A 26,101-nucleotide genomic window follows, 5' to 3' on the forward strand; every position below is an offset into this window, starting at 1 on the left:
CAAGCTTGAAATTTAAATAATCTACATCTTTTCTATTTTAGAATTAACTACAGCAAAACCGCTACTTCTCATTTCTCCTGCAGATCAAGGGAACAAAATACCAGTGTGGGGACAAAATATTTCAAGCAATTTTTCATACATTGACAAGTAGTAAATTAGGGAATCTTGTAAGTACAATACAGTAGTCATCCCCTTCTATTGATCACATATAATTTACATCTTACAAAGATGTGAATTCTTGCATTCTCACTCCACAAGGAAAATCTCAATGATTTATTCATTTCAAATAAAAAATAGAAGGTAGATGAGAAGAATTACTTCACAGGCTGCAGCTTTCTCAGGGCACTAGTGCTAGGCTCTTCTTTCGCACTGCCCGAAGGGCCTTTGTGTGCAAGTCCCTCTAATTAACAAGGTGAATCATGCAGCAGTTCCCTAATTAGTGAACATGACAAGCCAATGGAAACAAGCAGACAGACCTGGCTTACAGATATGGTCAACAAAAGACACAGCAACATGCCATTAAAAATGTCTATTTCATGTAAATAAAATACAAAAAAGTAGGAGAACTAGTGTAATACCTAATTTTCCTTTTCATGTTTTATGCTTATACCTCGTTTATTGCAGACATAAATAACGACACAATAAATCAAGGTTTCCAACTCCAAGTCACACCACCTCTCCAAAATCAAAGAGTAGCTATCCTACATGAATAAGCATCTGCTTAAGGGGCATTATTTGTTTTCTCTCTTGTTTTTCTGCTTTAAAGAACTGCAGTTACATTAAGCTTAGCACTTTAAGAATACCTTAATTAATTCATTTTATTCAAAGTCAATTGTTCTTGAAAACCTTTATCGCTAACAGATGAAGTTAATGCAATAGTTGCACTATTATTTACATTATAAGAATGCCTACATTCCCAATACATAAGAATCCTTAACGTTTATAGAATGATAAATAAATAATAATCAAAGAATCAAATCTGCATTAAAAAGAAAATGAGATTATCTAAAATGTACCTCCTTATATTCAGTAAAATTATTCTAGTAAATTATTCTTTATTCTATTAATTCTATTCTATTAATTCTATATTAATTCTATTTAATTCTAATTCTATTATTCTATATTCTATATTAATTCTATTTAATTCTAATTCTATTCTTTATTCTATTAAATTATTCTAGTAAAATATTTTCCAATCTTTCTCTCTTCCTTCTGGTTTTCTGAAAAACATTCTCCCAGTCTCCAAAATAACACATTGGAGGTTTAATTCATTATCAATTTATTTCAGTTGAACCTGTGAATTAGATGATCTTAATGATCTTGCAACACATTAAAACTAAGATCTGTGTCACCACCAGCAGCATATAATTCGTGACAGAAGAATTCCACTATATTCTTTGCTCATATTCCCTCGCATAGTAAAATAAGGAAGGAAAACTACAGACTATGCCTGTATAAGACGTTACTCTTCCTCACAATCTTGGAAACAAGTATTTCAGACTTTCCTTTTCTAATTGAGTAAAAATTCCTTACATCCTAAAATTTTTGTTTAAAGTACTGATGTCTAAAAAACCTCACTGTTCTGACCAGAGCAGTTTTATAAGTGTGGGATTAAAATACTTGCCCTTAAGTAATAATGGTTCTAAATGCCTTTAAAAGTTCTCTTTGGGCTATAAATTTGAAGAATATTTAATGATGTTCTAGTATAAAACTGATTTACTCACTCTCGCTTCAAAGCAAGTTTAAATTCAGTGGAAAAAAATCACAACAAATATTATCAGAGATCACAAACAGAAAGCTAAAATCACTACAATCTATCCATTGTGTTCAATTTTTTCCCTTAGTATGTGTGAACTTCCCCAACTTCTCTTAGATCCTACTCAACATAAGCATTGTTAGGACAGTGCAGAACAGCTTTAAACACAGGCTGCAATGTATCCTCTTTTAACATCAAGGCACAATGGATAATCTGCTAACAACTGAACTATGATCTGCCATATGCACAGAGGAAGTATTCAGCAAACAACCTGTCACAAACGCTTATTGTTTCAGTAACCAACTCACCAAAGGACTCCATTTTATAAAATGTATTACAAACTCGGGCTCACAATTTATTATCAAAACCAGCTGTAATAAGATGTGAAAGTACTGCAAAAAGACAAAAGATTTGGTGCATTAAAAAACTTTACCTTCTTTGCATCTTAAATAAAATCAAAGTAAGGAGATTGGAAATGTATGCTCTATATGCAACACTGGAAACTAATCCAAAATCACATTTTGAGTTGATTTTTCAACAAAATGTATAAAGACAGATTATTTTATATATATAATTAAAAATATTTTGCATTTAAACAAAAATGTTAAATGTAACTAACAACAACAAATCATAATTGTCCACAGGACATGTTTTGATATGAGATCACATCTAATACAAGAGGGAAAAATTCTGTTTTGAATACTGTCACTGATATCAGTAGACTTATTCCAATGTTGCTGCAATGGAATAGAGGAGAATTCAATTTCTAATATTTTAAATGTTAAGAACAGACATTTTAAAAGTGACGGGCAAAAATGCACTAGGAGGCAAACAAAGCAAAAATAGTAATCTCTTAGACAAAACAGTCAGGTTATTCTGCCATTTAGCACAGTCTACTACATGATCTCCATATTACCAAATGATGGCAAGAATGCTAAGCCAGATATCTTCTCCTCCATGGGAGCATCAGATTTAAGGGGGTTGTTTTTTAAATTTCAGTACTAACCAGAGACAATCTCCCCATCGGGACAGATGGATAGATGAGCATTTTTAACTGAGGAATTATTTTTAATGCCTCAGATAAAATTACCTGAGAATATCTGTGAAATGCACGTTCATTTACTTTTAGTATAGCTGAGCAGATCACAGACACCATTATATATATTAGTCATCATGGAATCATCAATCGATATGACAAATTAAAGAAACATGCATTTTGATAATGTAACAATTTACAAGATATTTTAAAACGTATCACAATTGCTCTACATCCAACACATCAAAACCCATTGAGCAGAACACTATCATTACTGAAATCCCACACCTCCTGCTGAGCATCGTGACTGCACACAACACACACAAAACTCACCAGTGAATTATGTTTTATGTCTATATAAATGACCGAGATTAAACTTTGACAAAACTGAAATTATTAACTGTTCTCTGAGAACCCTGCCAGAGAGTTTCTCATGACCTCAAATTACCTTTCTCCTCTGAGATAACATCTCCAGTACAATCCAGTGCACACCACCACTGCACCACGGGCCAGGCCCAGGCCCCCTGGCGCTGTATTTTTGAGGGGCTGGCCTGTTCCCCACATTGCTGTGGTGCCAATTATATCTCTGATACATGTCTGTGGGCTGGGCACCAGACATCCCCCGGGCACTGGTGTCTTTTGTGCTGGAGGTGCTTTCCCTCTGCCCATGACACACCTTCCTCTTGTTAGCTCCTTCTCGGTGCTTCCTCAGACCGCATTGTTGTCCTCACACCGAGGAGGGCTGCTGCTCGCCTTGCTCCTTCTCTAGCCTTCTTCCTGCCACGTACGCTGGCTCTCAGAGGACTGAGCTGGTGGGCCAGCTGCAGGGGGCCTGTCTTATAGGGCCCACGGCAAAGGCAGGACAGCAGTGGCCACTGTGACCTCAGCAAGCCTCTGTGACACCCAACATGAGTGGCCCAAAGGCAGCTGTGCTGGGAGCAGCCTGGAAGATGCCCTCACGTGGAGGAAGGAGGAGGGTTGGGGGGGCTGAGGGCCCCTTTTCTGGGGCTGGCTCCCCCAGGCCATTTGGCTTGCCAGAGAGAAAGGCTGCCCCATGCAATCCTGCCTCAACCCATTTTACTTCAGATCTCCAACGGTTAGAATCTCTTGTTAACAAAAGAAATTACATGTACTGGATTATTTCGTGTATTGTTTACAGACATTGTGAATTTTCCTCTAGATCTATTAATATTCTCAACTTCAACATCGTAAGCATCTGCAAATTTCATCACAAAGCTGTTTTCCTTTCCTTTGCGTTAGGAGGCTACTCAAATTCAGCTCTAATGCTGTTCTTTCCAGTACTGCAGTCACTTTTCAAATGTATTTTGTTCTGCCATCCGTTACAATTTCACATTCTAGTTATAGCCCCAAATACATGCATTCTACATCTGTATTGTCTTCCTGTGCACAATTAACACCTGATCTCAGTTTTATGTTGTCTAATTCCCCGTTTTGCATATTTGTATATCTTCTTAAGGCCTATTTGCCTTGTCTGGTATGTTTGCCAGATACGAGCACTTCTTCCAGGATTTATTCCTACCTTTTGGGAAATTATTAGATTTTAATGCACCTTGACATTTGAACAAAACCTTTGGCCATATAGGGTGAAAAACCTTTTAAAACATCACAAGACTGATATGTCAAAAAAGAAAATTAACAAAGATTTTCAGAAATCTACACATTGTTGCTTCTGTTTCAAGAATTCAAGTTTCTGTTGTAAATAAAAACAGATTTACCAGTTGTAAAGGGAAAGGACACAGAAGTGTAAGGAAACATACTCTGTACTTCAAATTGCCAGTGCAGATTTTTGCATGGCTGTGCAGAGTCAATAAATCTAGGAACTGTAATTGCATCATACTGTTTATCAATTTGCTTCACATCAGTCCTACAGAATACTGAGATATCAGCTTCAACGTAACTATAACACCTCAGTGTACAGAAACTCATAGGTACAAAAACGTATCACTTTCCCATTCTAAAAAATCCCATTCACAACTTTCTAACCACTTCCAAGAAAAACTAGAAGTTATCCACAAACTCAGCAACAATTTGACATTAAATGAAAACAAAGGTCTTACCAATCCTTACTCAATGGCCTAATAAACTAAAAAATGCAATAATGCTTTTCAAATGTCTATATTTTAGATATAATCATATCTATCTTTAGTAAACACATCTGTCAGAGAAAAACAACTATACTGTCTACATTGTGAGTGGCAGCAATGCATTTTTTTATTTAAAATATACTATTACAAGAAGGGAAATATGTTGTAAGGGTATGTTGAGCAGTATCTCATTATTCAACCGAGATGATGCAACTATTGGTAGACTTTCACAGGCTGACACAAAGATCTTTTTAATGAAAAGACTAAACTAAAATCAGGAAATAGATGCTAACCCACCTTTCACGACCTCACCTTATATTACTGACCAGCCACTTGACTTGCAATTGAACAGAAACATCCTTCTATAATGCAGCTATGGACAGAAATGTTTAGTATTTACTAAGTCAAAACTGCTGCTTTTCACCCTACTTACTGTTAACTGTATGAAGGTTCCATAGCCAAAACTACCACAACAAACCTGACAGTGACAACAAAGTAATGTTCACATTACTAACAGTACATACATACATAAGTACATAAACATACATTGTCACATCCTAGCACACGCTGACAGATGCTGACAAACCTTAGAAGAAAATTATAGCACGGCTTTACCAAGCAGACTTAAAGAATCAGACTACTTCTTTGTGTCTAATTTCATAATCTGCTAAACAAAATATTCGTCAAGAAGTCTGTGAAAATTAATGCCTTGTGTATCTTATAAATTACTTGGAAATACACAAAAGTATCACTCACACATATTTCAGGTCTCTCAGAAATGTGCTGGCAAGGAAGTTTTAAATTACCCTTTTTAAAATTTTACCACTACAGTTCCATCTTTAACTTTGCTTCTATAAACTCTTTCATCTCGCACTAACAGGCTAGAAACAGATCACAGATTTCATGAAATGCAGTACAAGCTACCAAGTGTATGCATTCCATTGTAAAAGGACAGAACATGCAAATGCCCTTCCAGCCTACAACAGGGAGTAGACGTGGGGACCACGGGTAGATGTCCGTATGTGGGTCTCGCACAGAAAAGTGACTGAAGATTTGTCAGCAGGAGGTATGCAGCTGATTGCTGATGGCCAGCTGCCTGCTGCCGGTGCAATGTGCAGTACCCAGACTGAGTGGGCAGAGGAACAGAAGATTTAGTAGGTGCGTCTCCATCCCCTTAGGTCACACCATGTGACTCGCAGCGCCCGGAGGAACTGGGGGCAGATGAAAGCTGGCAGCTGTGTGCTGCCTCAGGCGCTCAGAGGCTGCCAAACAGGGCTTACAAACATGTTAGCTCAGCAGCAGAATTAAAGCCCTCATTCAGGTTTATTTTGGAGTAAGAAACCAATGCGCATACAGAGGATGGGGGAAAACTTGCCCTGCAGGCTGAAGCCTAAGTACACCTTGACCTCTCCCTGCAAGCCTCAGTATCACAGGGCAGGCTTGACTAAGGGACCAAGACAGCTCATAATTTATATTGTTGTCCCAGCATCCTCTTCAGGTTCTGACAGCCAGACACAGCTGACATTTGCTGCCCTCTGCTTATTAAATACGCAATCATATTCTAAAGTCTAAAGCGCTATTATTTTGCCAGATCAGCAGGGAATTAAATCTGCTGCAGTGTTTACATAAAATAGTTATATGATTTTTCCACATTCACATCCTGCTCCAAATGATTTTATTTATTTATTTAAAGTTGTGCCAGAGTGACAAATTAAACACGCTGTTGTTTATACCTGAGGAAGACCCATAGTAGGTCAGAGGCAGAAAGAGAACTGGAAATTCAGTCTTCATGTCTTCTTTTAAGAAACTGATCTGATGTATATCTACATAAATATAAATTCAAATACATAAAAAGAATGTAAAAAATGTTTTGGAAAAGGAAGTACCATTGAATATGTTCTTCACTGCCTCTCATGGAACCTCTGGATGCTTATACTAATACTAAGGAGAGGCAAAGCCAAACCAGCCTTATCACAAACCTTGCTCCAGAAAGGTAGAAGAAAACTGTTTCCTTATCTATTCTCCGAGCTCTCTGTCTGGGCACACAAAAGTGGTTAGAAAAAGGGCATTGCCACCTCCTTAGTTGCCACCTACTTGTTTAGCAGTACTTCAAAAATCCAAAACCATTATTATTTTTTTTTCCTACAGACAGAAAAAAAATTGCAGGAGATCTAAGCGTTGAAAATTCTACTGTTACCTTCCTGCAGTGGAAAAGTCCAAGGCTACCTTTGCAGTACTCATTTTACAAGAGAAAGTTCCTACTGGAGCAAGAGAAAATTCCTGCTGGAGTATTTTGATGAGATTCAAAAAAGCCTCTTTCAGCTCCAGAGATTCCTTGCAGAAAGCTTGCCCCATTATACACCCAAGTTCTGGAAATCTGTATTTAAGTAGTCCTGTTACTTTATAATAACAGACTACTTGTTACAACAATCTTAGCAGGCAGGACTCCATCTGCCTGAATGCAATCTGGAAGACAATGTAAACAACAGAGATGGATTTCCCCTCCCCTGCCTCCTTTTCAGCTTTTTAAAAAGTTAAATACATTAGGCAGAGCAGAATTTAGAACAGCTATCGTGCTTTGTGAAATATTCAAACACAAACCAAGTATGTTTCAGAGCAAAGTTAAACTCTAATTTAGGAATGAGTCTCAAATGTTCCTCACTAGTTTTATCCAAAATTAGAGTACACACTTGAAATTTTGTAAATCAAGTAAAAATCTAGGAAAAAAAGCTAACTTTTATAAATGTGTATGACTGTTGCTTGTTCTATGTCCTCAAATTCTTGGAGAGCCACACGGGAACCTTTCAGCAATAAAGCTAAGACTATTACTGTATTTCATTTGCTTGCATAGCTGCTGATGGCTCAAGTAGCAGATTGCATCAGTACAGATACACTTGTTATACAAAACCTAAGGAAATTACAATGCTGCTGTGTTAAACTGAAGGCTGCTATCTTTCAAATACGTCTTTCAAGATCACTTTTATCGTGACACTAGACACCAGCTAAACAATGAATAATGCTTGACTACATCACTTTACTTCTCGTCCCTTTCTGCTGTCATTCTCACCTATCGCATTTTGTTTTGCATCAGTCCCCCTTCTCCACTTCCTTTTGCTTTGCTTATAAACACCCAGGATACAAAGGCTCCCAAGTCTGACACAGGTCTGTGTGGTACCACAACAAATCAATCGATGCTACTGATCCTTCTCACACAATGCATTCACATTTGTATGTAAATCTAGCAATGGAGTCAAATAAAGTTCTACATAACCAGATAGTTTTCTAGATAACCATGATAAAAAGTGTTGTTGGCTTACATTACCAAAAGGTAACAAATACAAAAATAGAGTTAGTTTGTTAAGAAGGGCCATACGTTTAGCTCATACATCATTAAAAGAACACTTACCTTTTATAATGTTAAAAGCAACAGTTACAGCAGTCACACAAAATGAGCTTTTTTGTTAACTAAACTAGAGTTAGGCTCTGTAGGTAGACTAAAATCATGTAGCACTATGGAACTCCAACAATATGATTTTGTAGAAGGAAATTACTGTGCTGGACAGGATCAGTTTTAACTTCGATTTCTGCTAGACTAATGAGGTAATCTTGGGTTAATTTTGGGTTAGAAAAAAGACCAATCTAGCCCTTGACTCTACTCCAATTAATATACATTTTACTTAAGCAAGAATAAAAACAATTTGACTCAACTGGAAAGCATTACATCCATTCCTTTGATCCCATGGCATCTTTTTTTGTCCATTACCCAGTTTTCTAACTCTGTTAGCAAAGGTAACACCACACTTCATCTTCAGCCAAGCACCTGCCATCACTTCTGCTCCAACCACATGAAAACAGGTTGGAAGTGTCATGGACTTCAATTTTATAAAAGTATATGCAAATAGTTCTGCTGAACAATAAGATTACTGTTGCATGAAGGTCTTAAATACTTCCAGAATTCATGTCGGGGTAATACATTATCCTTGGAAACACAGGAAACTCTTTTGGCAATATCCACTATTTTTGAAGTAATACCCAATTTTGAAGATCTACACGTTGAGCTTCACATGCAATAAATTTGTTACTAGTTATAGATAAATCTTGTTTCTTCATGAGCAGTATTTGCATATGCAAATATAACACTGTTCCTCTCCTGTCCTTCCCAGGAGTTCATAATCAACTCCAGTTATCAAAATTTGTGACTGTTATCATAATATATCTGTACATCTGAAGTAATCTCTACTCAAAAGGAAAAAATACATTTAACATAAAAGCAGTAAGCTTGATAACGCAGCAGGATTTTCATGAAAGTATTTTGACTGATAACAACAAGACCACTTCTTTCTAAGATGCAAGTTTAATATTAACATTTAAAGTCACAGCAACAACTTTATAACTTCAGGAGAATTTTGTACTCTAAAGCCAAATCCACAGCAGTGTTGCGCAGACTCAGTACTGAAATATTGTAAGCGTTTTTCTGGGTACAAACAATAGAACTGTGGAAAAGGGAAAGTGTAAACAAAGTGACTGTTAGATAACCTCCTGCATGTATTGACAAAACCACTGGCATTCCTTCTGCATCATGGCCACAGCATTGGTAACCTGATGCAGTAAAACATTTATGAAACAACCAAGTTCTGAGGACTCTTTGTTGCCTATATATTGCTGTATCTCAGTTGCAGTATTTCATTACTTCAGCTATCATGCTCGTAGTTTTTCCTTCCTTCCATCTACTGACCCTCAGATGGGTTACAGAGCTAAATGGAAGTTTAATTCAAACTTATTTCTGTCCAAATGCTCCATTTCTCAGTGGATTTTTTTATAAGAAACCTTTTAAGAGAAGATGGTTGCTTTTGAATCGATACTTTTATGTCAGTTATGATACAATAGAAGACTTGAGATATCTCATCACCAAATATACTGAATTACTGGTACAATCTATAATTACTTTAGTTTCACTAAAAAGGTGAATAAATGAACTTACCAAAACAAACAAAATCCTTTTCATTTGCTTCTCATTTCAATAATGCCTTTTGAAAACAGGGGTAACTGCAGTAGACTATTATTTAAATATTTTACAAGAATCCACTCATATTGAGTTGATAAATATTAATATTGTGACAAGAAGTTATTCTGAATAAAACTGTTTTCATAATCTTAATAAATATATAACACTTGAGTTTCAGTACTTCTGCTAAGAAAATTTACGTTCTTATGTGGGGTTTAAAATTTCAAAGGCAGTTTTAGAAGTAAAATATACATTATGAAATCTACATATTATGTACACATTTCATTAACATTTTTAAGTGAGAGATGGATCCTATGGCTTCTAACAGATCTCTCTCTCTTAACAGCCCAGATGTTTTTGCACGTACACCTCAGCAACGAATACATTTCTAAATTTAAAACTTAAATAAACAAGATTCTAGTTACAGAAGACATTGCAGACATGGGGGATGACAGCACCCAGGTGGAATGGGTTCCACAATGATGCAGGGCATATGGAAAAAAACTGCCCCTGGTCAGCTTATACAAGAACTGGGTACTTCCAAAGCTCCTTGCCAGTGTAACAGTCATGGCAGCAACCTGCTTAAATACATGCTACTGTTAAAGGACTGCATCAGACTGTAGAAAGATGGGCTACCTGCACTGATAAAGGTATGTAAATGGACTGTCTTCTGGCTTCCCATGAAATTAGTAAGGCTTCTATTATGAATATCAACAGGTTTGAGATTTCACTTGCATGGTTAACAAGTACATCTGAGAATAGATTCATCTGAGAGTTATCTGAACTGATCTAGGTCCTGGATACATGCCCAGACATTTATGGTGTCTGGTTTAAATTTTTATTATTATGCAATATTCTTGGTTGGTGATGACACAAAGATTTTAACCAAGTTAATCTTTCAGGATCAACAAACTCAGCTACTTCACTTTTAAATTAAAAGATTTTTAGCCAATATATACTGAATATGTAGAAAAATATCCATGACAGAAAGGACGTTTAGGATCTTACCTCCGCCATCTCTTTCAAGTCATTTATATTATTAATTACTAGGTGTTGACTCAATTATTCCTAATCTTAATCTATTCCTGCTATCAGTTATATGGCTTGTTTTATGTCCTATTTAATGAACCCTTTTTTCTTTAACTTATATTTGTGACTTGTGACAGTATTCTCCCAACAGACAACATAAATCAAAGTGTATTTTCTAAAACCTAATTTTAAAAGCTTTAGTCATGTAATATGAAATAGACACTGCTCACAAATTGTTATTTCTTATATCAAGTTGTACTGAGAGTTAAATGTTTCAGAATTTGTTACAAAACAATGTAAATAGTTCCCTGAAATAGTCTCAGTGGAAAATAATTTCAGTAGTTAAATAGGTTTACCATTAAAATCATGTAATGTCCAGTACAAAACCATAGAAAGCTGTAGCAGTTTAAAAGTGTGAAAGTAAACGGAGAGTTTTAAGCAACATAAACCCCCACAGGCACATTCTCCTACTGCTTTCACTCAAGTCCATTTGAAACAGGCTAATGCTAAAGCAAAATAAGTCAATCAAACTGAAATAAGAGTGGGTTTGTACTGAGTTAACTAAAACAGTGCAAGCCTGTGTGTGAATGAAACCTGCCTGTTATGTCTAGTTTCTGCAGTAAGACCATACGTAGATGGAGCTTCTGTTTGTTTTGGTAAATATTTAAATGCAGTTTAAACTTGATTTATGCAGTTTGATCAAACAATATGCAGAGTGGTCTGAGGTCTGGCTAATAAATGGAGTACAAACAAAAATAAAATAATCGTCATTCTACCAATTTCATTTTTAAACTAACTTCCTCCCTATGACTTTTGTCTTCAGTAAATATCTTGAAGCTCACTTTGGACCAGTTTTCTTCCCATTATGGTCTACATTACCTTTCTTAGACTTCATACATAGGTTACATTTGTTTTAGATATTCACCCTTTTCTATCTGGCAGGAATCCAGGGCATAGTACTGATGACAGTTTTGGAGAGGACCATTCCAGACTCCTTTGTTAGCAGAAGGAATGCAGTGGTGTCACTGTTCAAATGCAGGCACAGTATGAATCCTATAACATTATATGTTTCATAATAATGTAATATCAGCTGCTTTGCTGATAAGAAAATTGTCTGACAATTGTATCACTGAATATGTAACACAAGCTAAAAATGTTGCAGATTTTTTGGACGTCTTCTTTATGCTTCTCAAAGCACAACCTAGGAGCCACTTTACCACTGGCCAGAAGGATACCTGAGCAGCAAGGGTCTTCAGGCAATATTCGAGACATGGAAATCATAGAAACACAGTTTCAAATTCAACTTATTATCAAAGCTGAAAGTATTATATTCATCTGCTCATTCAAAACTTGGAAGAAACCTATTTTCTCTCTCAGTTATTGGTGATATGCATATTTAAGAGTAGTCCAGTTGGCAGTGAAGTTTTGAAGTTCATACAATTTTGTACAAGTCGATTCAAAACTTTTAATTTCAAATAACAAACCTATGCAAAAGACCCTCTAATGAACCATTTGCACTATAAAATCCTTTTTTGTTTGTGTGTGTTTGTTGTTTTTTTAATTTCATCAATGCAACTAAGGGATAGGCATATAATCATTATCAAATGCAGAAAAAAAGTATAAAAAATATTAAACTAAAGTCTTGTCAATTCCACTTCCTCTACCCCTTTGCAAAAGTTAACGCAGAATAATATGTTTTTATTAAACATATTTAAATATTTTAGGTGAAAGCCTCTAAATTAGCTGAAGAAAGAGACTTAGAACCCTAATTACTAAAAACAGAGACATGCTTATATTTCTTATGGTTTCAAATATGTAGAATGAAATTCAACTTCAGACAGAGGCATGGTGCCAGCAAATTATATACTTTCATTAGAAGGGTGGGAAAAAAGGCAGGGCTAATGTACAAAAGAATAGGGTGCAGCACTCAAAACAGAAAACCTAGTACTCACTCTGCACTTACTCAAACATGTTATCGTATTCAGGAACACGACTACTTGAAAATCACATACCAGTTTGATCTGAGCATTTTTAATGAGGTTACCACCAAAATATTCTCTACCTCCTAATTAATACCATTATTACCATTACTTACAATACAATTTCATACACTTGCTTTTATTCACATGTCAGCACCGTGTCACTCCCTCTAGTGGGTAAGAAATGCAGCTTATATGGAAATTCCAAATTTTCATACCAGGGAGAGGTAATCCCACAGTCACACCAAAAGCAATAGCCCTGGCTAGAGCGCAAATCTTCCATCACAGCTATAAAGAGAGCCACTATTTAATTCTGACTATTAGGAAATATGTTTTTTTGTCCTGTTATTTGCCTTTGCTTCTCCAAGTTTCCAGTGACCAAAAAAGAATTACAATGAATAGAAATACAGTGGCAGCAAGAAATGCACATATTTCTAGCTTGCTTTCATTTCCAGCAGCATGGTTCTTTTAGTTCTCAGCTCAAATGCAAGTTTTGCCTGCCATGAGTTATTTCCACATACTTTCAAATCCGATTCTTCCTTTGCATATACTGGCCACGTAGTAAAGTAGTATTACAATGCTGTGTCTTTTCCTGCCAAATTTCATTTGAATACTTGACAGAGCCAAAACTGGAAACACTAAGGCATGGCCTACAGTTTACAAGAACTCATTTCAGCAAATCTTACTATGAAATCACATAGTGAAAAAGGACAATAAAACTCAACTACGTACTTGGATTTTTTGTCTGCTACATATATAAAATCTGTGTAGCTAACGGAACTACAGAATACTGCCAGAAGGGAAACAAAACAGGAAGAACAGGTCAATAGAAAAGAACTTGTTATATGCATTTTTCTGTATATATTACCTTCTAATGTATCATTATTATCTTCTAATGCATATACCCAAATAAGTTAGCTAAAGAAAAAAACAGCATGAGTTTGCTGTATATATTGCTGCTATTTTTTAAAAAACAGGAATGACTTTCAGCTGATAGATATTTTAGTCTTTTTAATTGGTTTAAGTCACAACTTGATCCTAAGCTATAAGATGCCTTAAGCAAAGGACAGCCACTCTCATTTACAGCAAATTAAAGTACTCTACTTCACAAAATGTTACTCTAACAATAACATATCTGAACTTCAACTGAAATTATTTGATAATTTTTAGATTATTATAATGTCGAATGATGAGTAAACAATACAGCCTAACCCCACCGTAGAGAAAATGACTGGCAATTACCTTACTTGAAAGACTGTTGCCAGACCAAAATTGTTAAGTAACACATTTCTGGAAAAGTGACATTTTACAAAAAGACAAAGGCATATATTTTACACCAAAATCTAATGCTGCTGTCATCAACAACCCAACAAAAGCTACAGCTACCTAAAATGGAAATGAAAATGTAATGTATGGAAATATTCTCTTATAAAATCTCCTTAGGCTTCACATGTATTAATGTATTAGTTTGCAAACATTAAGATCAAAGGCAAAGCAACAAATACATCCTAAAAAGTTTTTAGTCAGATTTTTATTAACGATATACAAGTAGCAAGGCATAAAAAATTAATATGTTCAAGCCTTGAAATGTCAAGTGTAATGATCTCTAGCTCTGCTTACCTCCTTTGCTTTTTGTTTCAGTCTAGCTTGCTCTGGGTCTTCTTGCCTTGAGCGACTCTACATGTTTAAAAAAAAATGGGGAAAAAAGGTTAACAGATGGTTTAAGAACCCCTCATCTGTTGCAGTAAGTTAAAAAATAGCAAAGAAAGGGGAACAAGAGACAAGGTGTGAAAGATGGGTTGCTTAAATTCATAGAAGTGCAATTTCAAACCTGTAGGCCTCACCAAAAAGACTGTTAAATATTCAGTTGTAAATAAGATCTACTCCAGATTTAATTTTTTTTAAAAGCACTAATACTACGTTTTTGCCAAGTTTCCGTAATTCCAAGAGTAGAATCAACACCCTTTCCACTACTGATCTTTTTAATTTAAACCCCTCATAATCAATTATTTTAAAATAATTTACAGTTCACAACTCCGTTTTTTTTTTTTTTTTTTTTTTTTTTAATCTGTTGGTACAGAACATGCAGAAAACAGCTGTAAAGTCACCCTCTCAGCAAACCTTCACAAATAAAGATGTTGCATTCTGTATGAGCTTTGCTTTGAGTACAGAATAGAAATACATGCAATTCATTCATGTACATCAATTCATTCATGTACTACTACTAATATTAAAGTTGATTAATGTTGTCATTTTTTAAACAGAACACAATACTAAATAGCAACTTTCATATTTTCTTTCAGGAACAGGAATAACTCCAAAAATGCGTTAAGAATAACCATCTAACTGCAATAACAACCCATAATAGTACATTTCTGCTGATACATATTGTTTTACAACCATATGTTAAAACTACCAAGTTTTTCTTTATGCTAAGTATACCCAAATTGATGAAGTTCAAAACTCCAGAGGTAGATAATATATGCACTATTATACTATTTTAATTGTACGATTTCTCAGTTTTTAGAAAAAGTTCCAAAGAAAGTTCTAAGAAGCTACAATGAAACTTGTAACATTCATGGAAAACTGATATCCCAGATACCTGAAAGATGTAGTTGTTTGATTTCAGTATTGGAGATTTAAAGTGATATTATTTACACAGTCCCTAAAGGAATAATATTTCTATGACCTCTCCTTTCTCTGCCTCTTTCTAGATCAAATACAGACCTGAAACTTGAAAGCATGTTCATTTGTACACTTACATAGGCTTACTTTTTCCCATTGTTTGAATTTTTCATAACATATTCACTTCAGAAGTTAAAAATCCATGAAGAAAACCAAAGCAAGGTATGTTTTAAGGGCAGAGGGACATATGATATTGTTGACTTACCTGGAGAGAACCTTGGCTATGACTCGGCAGACAGTGCAACAATAGCTCAGACTTCTCTATCCTTTTCTTTACACTTTTATTTATTTATTGAACTGAGATTATTTTTTCATCTAATATAGCACACACATACAACACACTAATAAAGCACATCCAAATTAAACAAGAAGGGGATCTTTAGAAGATGCACTTCACTTTTCCACTGTGTACATTAGCTTCATTTTACACTACCACCTACTAGTGACTTTGTGCCTGTTAGCATATGAGGTGGTTTGACAGGAAAGCGTTTGGAGTATAGTAATGAGAAATTAAAATTTGTAGATAACTAATGACTGAATTAGACTCTCATGTAAGTTGTGCCAACCAAGAAAGAAACTCCAACTGTATGTAGACTGAGATTGCTTCTAACTGCTGTGGTCAGACAAAAAGGAAATGCAGCTAATCTGACCTAGTTACTGTTTAAAGAACAAAAATACACATATTCAGGAAATTATGTGGATATGCCAGAGAGCTGGGACTCTATTCCGTAGAGCAATTACTAAGAACTTGATTATGTTTATAGCTAATTGAGGTGCGTATGTGCGTGGGGGTTCTATGAGTTGCTTCTCTAGGACATGGACTTGTGTAAGTATTTAAGCACTAAGCTCATTTATGTCTTTGCTCTGTCACTTTGTGATGACAGTACAATCATTGTGTGCCTCAGTTTCTCCAGTACGCTGTATGGGAAATCATATTTAGCCCTTTCATGTTTTTTGATGATAAATTTATTAAAAGTACAACGAACTTCTATTGCCTTCCGAATCTTGCAGTGAAAGAAGTACAGAGATACAAAGTGTATTCATACTACTGTATGAAGCTGAATCATTTGCCAAATGCAAAGCACAAGTTAAAAGCACTTCAGCTTAAGGAGAAAGCGTGGAGTCCTTGGAGAATCAAGCTGAGACTTCTAATATTGTTACCAAGTTTCTACAAGAAAGAATCCTGGAAAACATACCAGATCTATGTTGCATTTAGGGACATTGTGAGAAAAATCAAAGCAAGAGATACAAAATAACATCTACATTTCCTGGACTCAGTAAGTGAAGGGAAAAACTCTACTACAGGTTTAAAAATATATACTTTTTTTTTTTTTTTTTTTAAAAAAGTATTTTTTATATTTAATATTTTTTTTCTTTGGTTGGTTGGTTGTTTTTCAGGAGTTGACCAAATAAAAGTAGATCTGGAGTTCAGGACAATTGGAGAAAGCAGACTTTGGAAGCAGGCAAAAAAGCAAAGCAGATCTATTCTGTGTAAACCTCTAGCTCATTCACAACAAATTAATAGAAATTGTTACATGGGTGAAAATGGCTATCAGCTACTGCGTGACATTAAATACAGGGATTTAATCACTAATGATGAATTAAAATACCAGGTGATGCTAGATATATAAACCCAGATTAAAAGGTGTTAAGTGTGATTACTGGTGTAATGATCACACTAATAAAATAATGGAATTTTAGCCATCAGTTTGTTTCTTTTTGTGTTCAGATAAATTTTAACAGTTTTCCAACAGACTGTTGAGAATAAAATGCTTTCTTGCTGACTGTCATGTCAGCAAGGAAATCAGTAAACTAGAGAAATAAAATCATCAGTATATGAAGACTAAAGTGTGTTAGGAAAAGAAAAAGGATAAGCAGTAATAATTTTATTAATTCCTCATTTTATCATCTAATATAACTTACAAAAGGCTTCTTCAATGCTGATGTAACACAGATTAAAATAAATACAGCAAACAAAAATGTCAAACTTAATAGAGGTGCCTAGATAGGCTTTAAAAATGTCACTGGCTTCTCTTTACACTCCATTCCACACATAAGCATCTTTTCCTTCCTCTGAAGAGTTTGAACAAATTTGCTGTTACTCAGCTCTTGTAGTGCTTGCCTGTATTTCACCATTTTTATTCACCAAATATTTTAATATTTGAGTTTCATTGAGCTACTGGCTAATTGTTCCTTTCTTTTCATTTGAGTTTCATTTTTTTCTTCACAGACATCTCATTCTCGAGTTTGTCTTCCTTTCGCCTTTCTCTCTTATTTCCAAATGTTAATATGCTGCATCTCACTTGCTTTGTCAAACATGTTTTTCCAAAATCCTTTAATGCACCAATGCCCGTTTCCTCTAAAGCTTCAGGAACACCCACCACTCACAGAACTCCCTACTCACATAATTTCAAGGAGTTCATCATGACTCTTCTCCGCCCCTCTCTATTTTTCTTGTCTATATCTGTAAATAAAGAAAGCTGGGTTTATGTAATACATTTTCATGTTGGTGAATAAACATGCTTAGAAGCAAGCCAGCTTCCCATAGTAATTTTAGAGAAACCTAGGACTGATCATAACCAGATAACATACTTTTAAATACATTAAATGTTGTCTCCTACTGAGAACATATTCACCAAACCGGGTTTGTTAACATTTCTCCTAAACATAAGCTACTTTTATTAGACCAGACAGCCTGATATTTTAATTGTTAAGAAAGAAAGTGCTTTGTGTTGGAGAACTTGCTATCTTATTTATCTGAAAACTGCATAGATCACATTAGCTCTATGGAAATATCAGACTTTGAAAGTATGAAAAGCAGCATATGTTAAATGTGTGTATTCAAAACACATTAGAAATATTGGGCTTCATTTACATGATACCAAATTCCCTAATGTTCCAAACCTCAGTTTTTCTCATTGCTTGCGTTAAGGAAGAATGCCACAAAAACAGACATCTAATTACACATGTAACAGTGTAGTTTTAAGAAGTGCATTTTGTATTACATACAATGGACTTCAATTAGAAATCAAAAGTATTTTTAAGAGTATCTTTACAACTTCAATGTAATACATGCAGAAAAATAAAATAAATTGGAGGATACTCTGTGCATCTATGCAGATGGGCAAACTAACAGTCCTTATGATGTTTTGAACTAGGACTATTATTGAGTATTTTGTTGTAATTTGTAAAATCAAAGCTGCGCTATCGTTACATTTCTTCCCCAGCAACAACAACAACAAAGTTTTCTGTTAGATTTAGAATAATTTTGAAGTATTCAGCTTGTTAAACCTGTGTTTGAAAAGCTCTCAGGGTTTCTCTTCCTAGACACATGCTTGATGCCTGCATTTAGCAACACCTACTCCTAGTTAAGGCACCCACAGATCTACCCCCCCTTTCCCAATATATATACTGGAAGTCTTTAATGCTTCAAATTCATCTTTTTTCATTAAATAAAGTTAAGAGTCACAACTGCAGGTACTATACTATGGAGAGGCACTGCTGTGCCAACAGTTTCAATTTTAAACCTATTTTTCCCCATTGATGACATTAGAACTTCACCCACGGCTGTACCAGCTTATAACTTTCACTTTTAATTAAAGAAATTAAATTGGCAACATGAAACACTTTGCTTTCACATTAGCTTTGTTAATAAAAAGTGAGAGTTAAAAGCAGCATAGCTGAGGGTAAAACCCTATTCAGAGCTACGACCACAGCAAGGTGGAATGCAAGAGTACAGGTCTAAAAGAAGATTCATTTTAAAATCATTAAAATTGAAGTAACAAATTTTTAAAAATTGAGAAAATTATCTCAGCGCAATAATTCACTCTTTGCTCTCCTCGCATCAGAAGTGAGTTACAAGTTTCAGTTCAGAGAGCGCTTCATCTCACAAAAAGCTGCATTACATCCACTGTACTCTCAGAAGAGAGGGAAATGATTAAATTGGCATGATGACTGAACTCATCTCGCGCTCAGAGAGATAGCCCCTTCAAGTAATGACAAGGAGGTGCACGTGACAGTGCAGTGCAAGGAAATCTGCATTGCCAAGTTTCAATGATCTCTCTCCAATAAAAAGCACTTCCATCTACAGTGCTATCAAAATCTGTATCATCCATAAATACTAGTAAAATTTGCAAACAACACCCCAAAAAATTCCATTTACTTAATTACACTTTTTACAGAATAGAGGCCACAAAGCAGATTTTACTCCTGTGATAACTGTGCTTAAATTTTAAGAACCCCAAACTAGGGAGGCTTGTTACTAAGACAAAACACTCAAAATAATACATCAATAGAATGTATATATTGGAAAATCATCACAATAAATTTGATAAACAGGCATTTAGCCATTTTGAGCAGATGAATTAACACGGTAATTTTAATGTTATCAGCTTTATTATAAATTATATCAAAGAAGTATTATTTCTCGATTTTCTGAAAACAAGGGTAACCCCAAACTGCATGTCTTATATAAAGAATCTCTCTCCAAACACAAATTCAGAAATAAAATCAAAATAGAATAATCCAGTACGAACTCCTATTCATCCTGCTGCCAGAAATATTTCCACGACTACCTCAGAACCAGAACCTCATTCTGTTTGACACACAACCTACATTTTCCAGATTTTGGAAGTAGCTATGAAAGCAGCAAGGGTGAATAGCTATGAAAGCATTTTTTACTATAGCAAGACCTGTGCTGTGTGTTTTTAGAAAGTCTACACAACACACACCATGTCAAACGTAAAGGTAAACTCCTCAAGTTATTTCAGTCTGGCTTTTGACCTTTCTGCTGTCTTAAGACTTTCCTTAGCTCTTTTTCTGATTTCCCATACCAGCCACCAAAGACAGAGTCAAAAGACCTCTGCTTCAGCACACATGTGGAAACAATGGCTAGTGGGTTACTAGCGAGGAAGTGTTGACTCTCCCAAATATTTTCTTTAAAGAAATCCCACTTTGCATGTGTATATGCATATACACACACACACACACGGTAGCCCCTCCTTTTGCCATTATTCCTTTACCCTATTATTCATGTATCAGAAAGATAATCCCAAAGTAATGATAATCAAAGCAGTTGTAGTATCTCCCTGTACAGCTTCTGTATTTAACTCATATCTGAATGTTTGAAACAGGAGCTGTCCTAGCAGATGACAACTGTGGATCTCACCGTTTTGGTGATCAATATATCTTGAAATGCTTTTATTAGAAAAGTATCTCTAGAAAGTAAATCAGAGAAACGCTTTGGGCCGTACATTCTATGTTGGTACACATACATTCTGGGACATGATGCAAAGACCCCTGAGGAATATGAGATCATGTTAACTCCTGAAACCATATGGTCTTGTTTTTTAGTTATTTAACTAAAAATAAATTAAAAATAAAAATAAACTATACAGTGCATTGCTACTACACAGTATACCTTTAGAATCTTCCTGTCAAGTTTGTCTTCCTCCAAAATACCTCACTGGAAAGTAAACACCAGTCATTATTTTTCTAAGGTTGTGGTATTAAGTTTCTATTTCTCAACTACTTTCCAGGCATAGTACATAAGATGTCATATTTGCTCACTTACCAAGACAAATAGTACTGCTATTTGCTTAAAAATACTCCTGCAGCTCCACAATTATTTTTAATTCAGATAGTAATTTTTCCCAGAATGACAAAATTTTTTCTAATGTTTTTGAAGCCTAAGTTCATTTTTATCTGGTCTCCCCATCTGATTTTCTCTTTCATTCTTCCAATTTCCTGAAGCAAAATCTACCCCATTGTGTAATTTACACATTACACTCATATCCTACTGTAACAACTGGTCGCAGATCCATCAGAACACTAGTATAAAATATCTATCTCCTCTCTAAAAAGAGACACAATCCAAAACACCAACAAAAAACATCCAAAACCAACCCTTTCTGTAACCATCCTTTAAATATCTTCCTGAATGCGTACACCTTCCTGAATTCTAATGCAAAATTACCAAAGATTCCAAAAGATTCCAAAGATTCATGCAGACTCCTCCCTTCAGTTCAATCTGTTCCTTCATTTTCCATCACTTGTTCCTAATGAAGATGATTATTTTAGATTATACACCCCAGTGCCCCAAATATTCCCTTCATCATTATCTTATTCTTTGTGAATACTTGGACTTCGGTTGCTATTAAGGCTTCAAAGTGTAAATACTTAATTAAAAAAGAACTTTCATTAAGCAAGTTAAACCTGTGCATGCTGTTCCATACTAGACAATAAGGCTAGGTACCACTAGTAGGTAATTTTGGAACTTCTAAAATTATTCTGCTGAGTTTCTTTATAAACTTGTTGTAAAATAACATGTCAAAACATGTGCAGGATAAAAGATCGCTGTCTAAATGGCACATTAAGAAGCTGTAGTTTATATATTATATATATGTATATATTATTTTTAGATTTAAGCATTTACAGAAAAAAACAGAAACACAAATTTCACCTTGAAATCCCAACCTTTAAGGATGCAACGTTATTAAGGTGACAACAGTACCATGATCTGTGAAACATCTTTGTGTAAAGTGTATGTCAGTCTTCACAGCCAGTTTAATCATTACGCTCTTCACAGACACAAATATCAACAAATATCAATCAGCTAGCCACGAACAGACATGAAATGGTTACCTATCTTTACCACTAGTTATCAGAGCAGCTGGGGCAGATTTATATATATATTTTTAAACTCTGTTTAATAACTGTTTCATTACAATTACTACATCTTTTCCACAGTCTTCCATCTCCTTAGACAACTGAGATCACAAAAGACCCTGAAGTCCAAAATCCCAGTGAAGGATTTAGTACCTGGGAATTCAGAATAGTATCTCAAAGATTCCTCTCTGTTAATGTACAGGTGATCCTTCATTTGTGCAGCAACTTAGATGGTAAGGAAATCATGAACATATTATTTAAAATAAAAAGTTGTAACCTGACCATGTTTTGCCAAACTATGTGCTACTTAAGTTTTGTAATGGGTTGTCAAGCCACCCAAAAAGAATGGCTGAGAGCCAGCTGAATGCTCCATAAAGGAAAAACACCATCCATCTAAGTTCAATTACAAACTGGCATTTAATACTTAAATCACAACATCTGCATAAGTACCGTCTAGAAGTTTCACAACATATTCAACTTCTCTTTCTAACCATGCTGATAGATCAGCATTTTTCTTCCATGGCTATTTTGTAGTTTTATTTTTTTTTAAGACCTTCATATATTTTTTCTAGTATGCCATGTCTTTATGCCAAGCTGCCTCCTCTCACTTTCTGGTTATGATGCTGATTTACATATTCATTATTTTCAAGATGATGATTTCTTTAAGCCACGTAGAAGACTCTTTATGTTTTTTGAATAATGCTTTAATTTGTTATTTCTATAATCTCTAGGAATCAAACTTGTTATTTATTTTCCTCATTCACAGGAGTTAACATTACTCAGGACAAAAACAAGAATCCAGAGAACGTGACTTCATGAAGTGATTCAGTTTGGAAGTGAGAACAGGAAGTCACCTAACCCAGCCTCAGATCAGCCCGCGTATGGCTTTGTCCAGTCAGGGAAAAGTTTTTAAACCGTTACCACTGAGCATTGAGTTGTACCATGCAATCTCTTTAGAATGTAAAATAAATAATTCAATGAAAATGCAAATCAACAGACAAATAATTCAAGTAAAGGGATAGCTTATTTGCTGTTTGTGCCGTTTGATATACTATATGCATAATGTAATTAAATTTACATTTTTGGACAGGAGATTTATCTATACGTATGTCTTGAAACAGTATCACCTCTATTCGTTGTATTGTGTGCATATGAAAATTCAGTCTTTGGAGTTCATGTTACAAATGAATAACTCTAAAAGAACTGATAGTTAACTGAAGACAGGCATGGTTCAGTTAAATAATGTAGCTACGTATGGGTGAGTAGAACACCAAATTTATGAATACTGGGACTTTTACTATTTAAAATAAACATATGAACAAAATTGTTTCAAACAAATTTCTAGAAACTCAGGAATTTAAAAGCCTCCAAAATCCATAATCATTTACTGAACTGTGATTAAATACCAATATAGTAGCCTATGATTTTCAAGTGGCACATAAACCTTGGCATCTGTTAAATTTCAAAGGCAATTGTGAAAATTTTTTCACCAAGTTTTGTTTTGAAAATGTTAGCCATTGTCTCCTGTACTAACAAGAACTCATCATATTCAGAGGTATAATCTTCCTGAGAATGCAGAAGCATTCCAGTCAGCTAGGTCTGGTGTCATCATACATAAACAGCATGACTTAGTAAATTAAAGGTGTGGTGACACAACAATAGTATCTTTCTGTTGTAAAAAATTAAATCCATTCCTGAAACAGATTTCAAGAAATTAACTGTTTGAAGACTATGAATTGTTAAATAGTTAAAAAAATATAAGAAAAAAGATACCTTGGCAGCCTTTAGCAAGATTTCCCTCTCTTGTTCATCTTTCCTTTGCTTTTCTAAACGCTCCAACTGTTCAAAAAACTTCAGCTGTGATCGGACATCTGTAGCTTGTTCATACCACTCATCATCCTGTAAATAATAATATTTTAGGAAAATATGCATTTTCATCAAGACTATGCATCTAAAGAAGACTTTAAGTGTTACACATTAAAATCTTTCCACTGTACAAAAAATAAAAATAAAAAAATTAAGCTCAGGGGAATGAAGCCAGCCTAAAGTTAATTTTGCAGCTAAAATCCAATTATTTAATGTAACTTTTTTTTTCCCCCTCTGTTTTAACACAGACTACTTAAAGCGTTTTTGTCTCAAGACACCATCCTAGGGAAAAGGAAGGAGGGATTTCATACCACTGAAGCAGGTGAAGAATATTGGAAAGAAACAAAAGACTTGTTTCTTTTAGTTAATGACAGTAGAATATACCCATCAATTGCAAGAAAAGCTGTAGATTTAGGTAATAGACACAGTGGCCTTTACCTTTTAAATCAATTTTTCTGTCCCAGAAAGGTTGATTCTTGTCACAGACCCCCAGGATAAATTTTCTTGTGAATGCCCTATATAATTAGTCCAACTGTGACCCAGCTTTGGGAAATAGGTGGACAAAGATTCAGTCCAAAACTGTTTGACCAAAAAAATCTACTCTTTCTATATAGAGATACTATAAATGGATATATATAAGGAAATCTAAGCACAGCTTAGACACAACACACAATTATGATAATTACCATCTTGCTTTTTTATCGGTTTAACAACTACTAGAAACTTTTATTTTAAGAGTTTCTTTTTTCTTTTTAATTGATAAAGGTATTTGATTTATATGAACTTCAAGCTAGTTTGCAGATTCTTACTAAAATTTTCCCTCTGGTTTAAGATAATTAAATTATTTCAATTTTCTCCAATAATAAAATCACTAATAATGGGATCAGATTATCATTTTATCTTGAAATGTTCTTTTTAAGGAGACTATCTTTGTTTAATTTCAGTGAAGAATTTACAGCTGAATTCTTTACTTGCTCGTTTAAGACAAATTAGCTTTTTCTTCCAATCTGAAAACAGATTTATTTCTGGGTTATCATTGTATTCTTTAGCTTTCTATGTTTTGGGCCAAAACTTTTAAAGTGTACTCTGATGTCAAAGTATTATAATTTCTCATAGCCAAAAAACATGTACAGTTACTATAAATTCCTATATATTGAAGCAATTTTGATCCAATCTTTGGTTATCTTGGTCAAAAGAGAAGACATCAAGAATCAACAGTCTCGGTCACTATCCGCGAGCAGAAACAACTTAACAGATGTTACATGCTAGACACTTCTGCACAGAAGGAGGAAAACATAATTTTACACACAAAATCCATTACAGAGAAGAAAGACATGTTTGGCAAGCAGTGTCATCATCACAACACTTTCTACTTGTTGAGGTAGACAAATGTGTGATTAAAACTCAAAGAAAACGAACACAAAACACCTACTGTGTGTGAAGAAAAAAACTTCCCACATTGCATCATTATATAATATCCAATGACTTTACTTGCACACTTACTTTGTACGATTCCATGCGGTGCTGGGTTATCACCGTTACTTTTTCTATCACTGTTCTTAATCTGTTTTGTGTTGCATGGGAAATAAAAGTAACCACCTCAGCTGGCACATCAGTAATTCCTAATTTTTTAGCTAAAGCAAAGCAAAACAAAACAAAAGAAAATTAGCTTATCCCTCACAAAAGGAACTCTAAAGAAAAACTAAAACTCTATTTTCCTGAACAACAACAACAAAAAAATCTTTGACAGTGTATGCAGCTTTGGTGATATATTAATTACCCCTTAAAAGCAGGTGTGATTGCACTTCAGAATTTGAAAGAGAAATCAGAGTTGCTTTTTTACCCCTTAGAAAGCATTTAAGAACTTCACTGCAGTTTATCCTCGTCTATTAAAACAAAGTTTAATAGAGTATGAGGCAATTGAGTTCTCAGTTCACAAGAAAAAGCAATTCCTTTATTTTCAGAAACACTAGT

At 34.8% G+C, this 26,101-nt stretch overlaps 1 protein-coding gene across 1 annotated transcript in view; it reads right to left on the reverse strand.

The window, feature by feature from the left end:
• The window catches only part of LOC118172970 (transcription initiation factor TFIID subunit 4-like), a 142,851-nt gene that overhangs the window by 54,722 nt on the left and 62,028 nt on the right, over positions 1-26,101 (reverse strand). The window contains exons 11-13 of the mRNA XM_035337171.1: positions 25,631-25,761; positions 24,035-24,160; positions 14,531-14,587 (exon numbers count right to left, since the gene is read on the reverse strand). Of these exons, the coding sequence (XP_035193062.1) occupies positions 14,531-14,587; positions 24,035-24,160; positions 25,631-25,761 (314 nt within the window). The remainder of the gene's footprint in view (positions 1-14,530; positions 14,588-24,034; positions 24,161-25,630; positions 25,762-26,101) is intronic.

This window comes from Oxyura jamaicensis, chromosome 11 (genome assembly GCF_011077185.1).
Source record: "Oxyura jamaicensis isolate SHBP4307 breed ruddy duck chromosome 11, BPBGC_Ojam_1.0, whole genome shotgun sequence".
NCBI lineage: Eukaryota > Metazoa > Chordata > Aves > Anseriformes > Anatidae > Oxyura > Oxyura jamaicensis.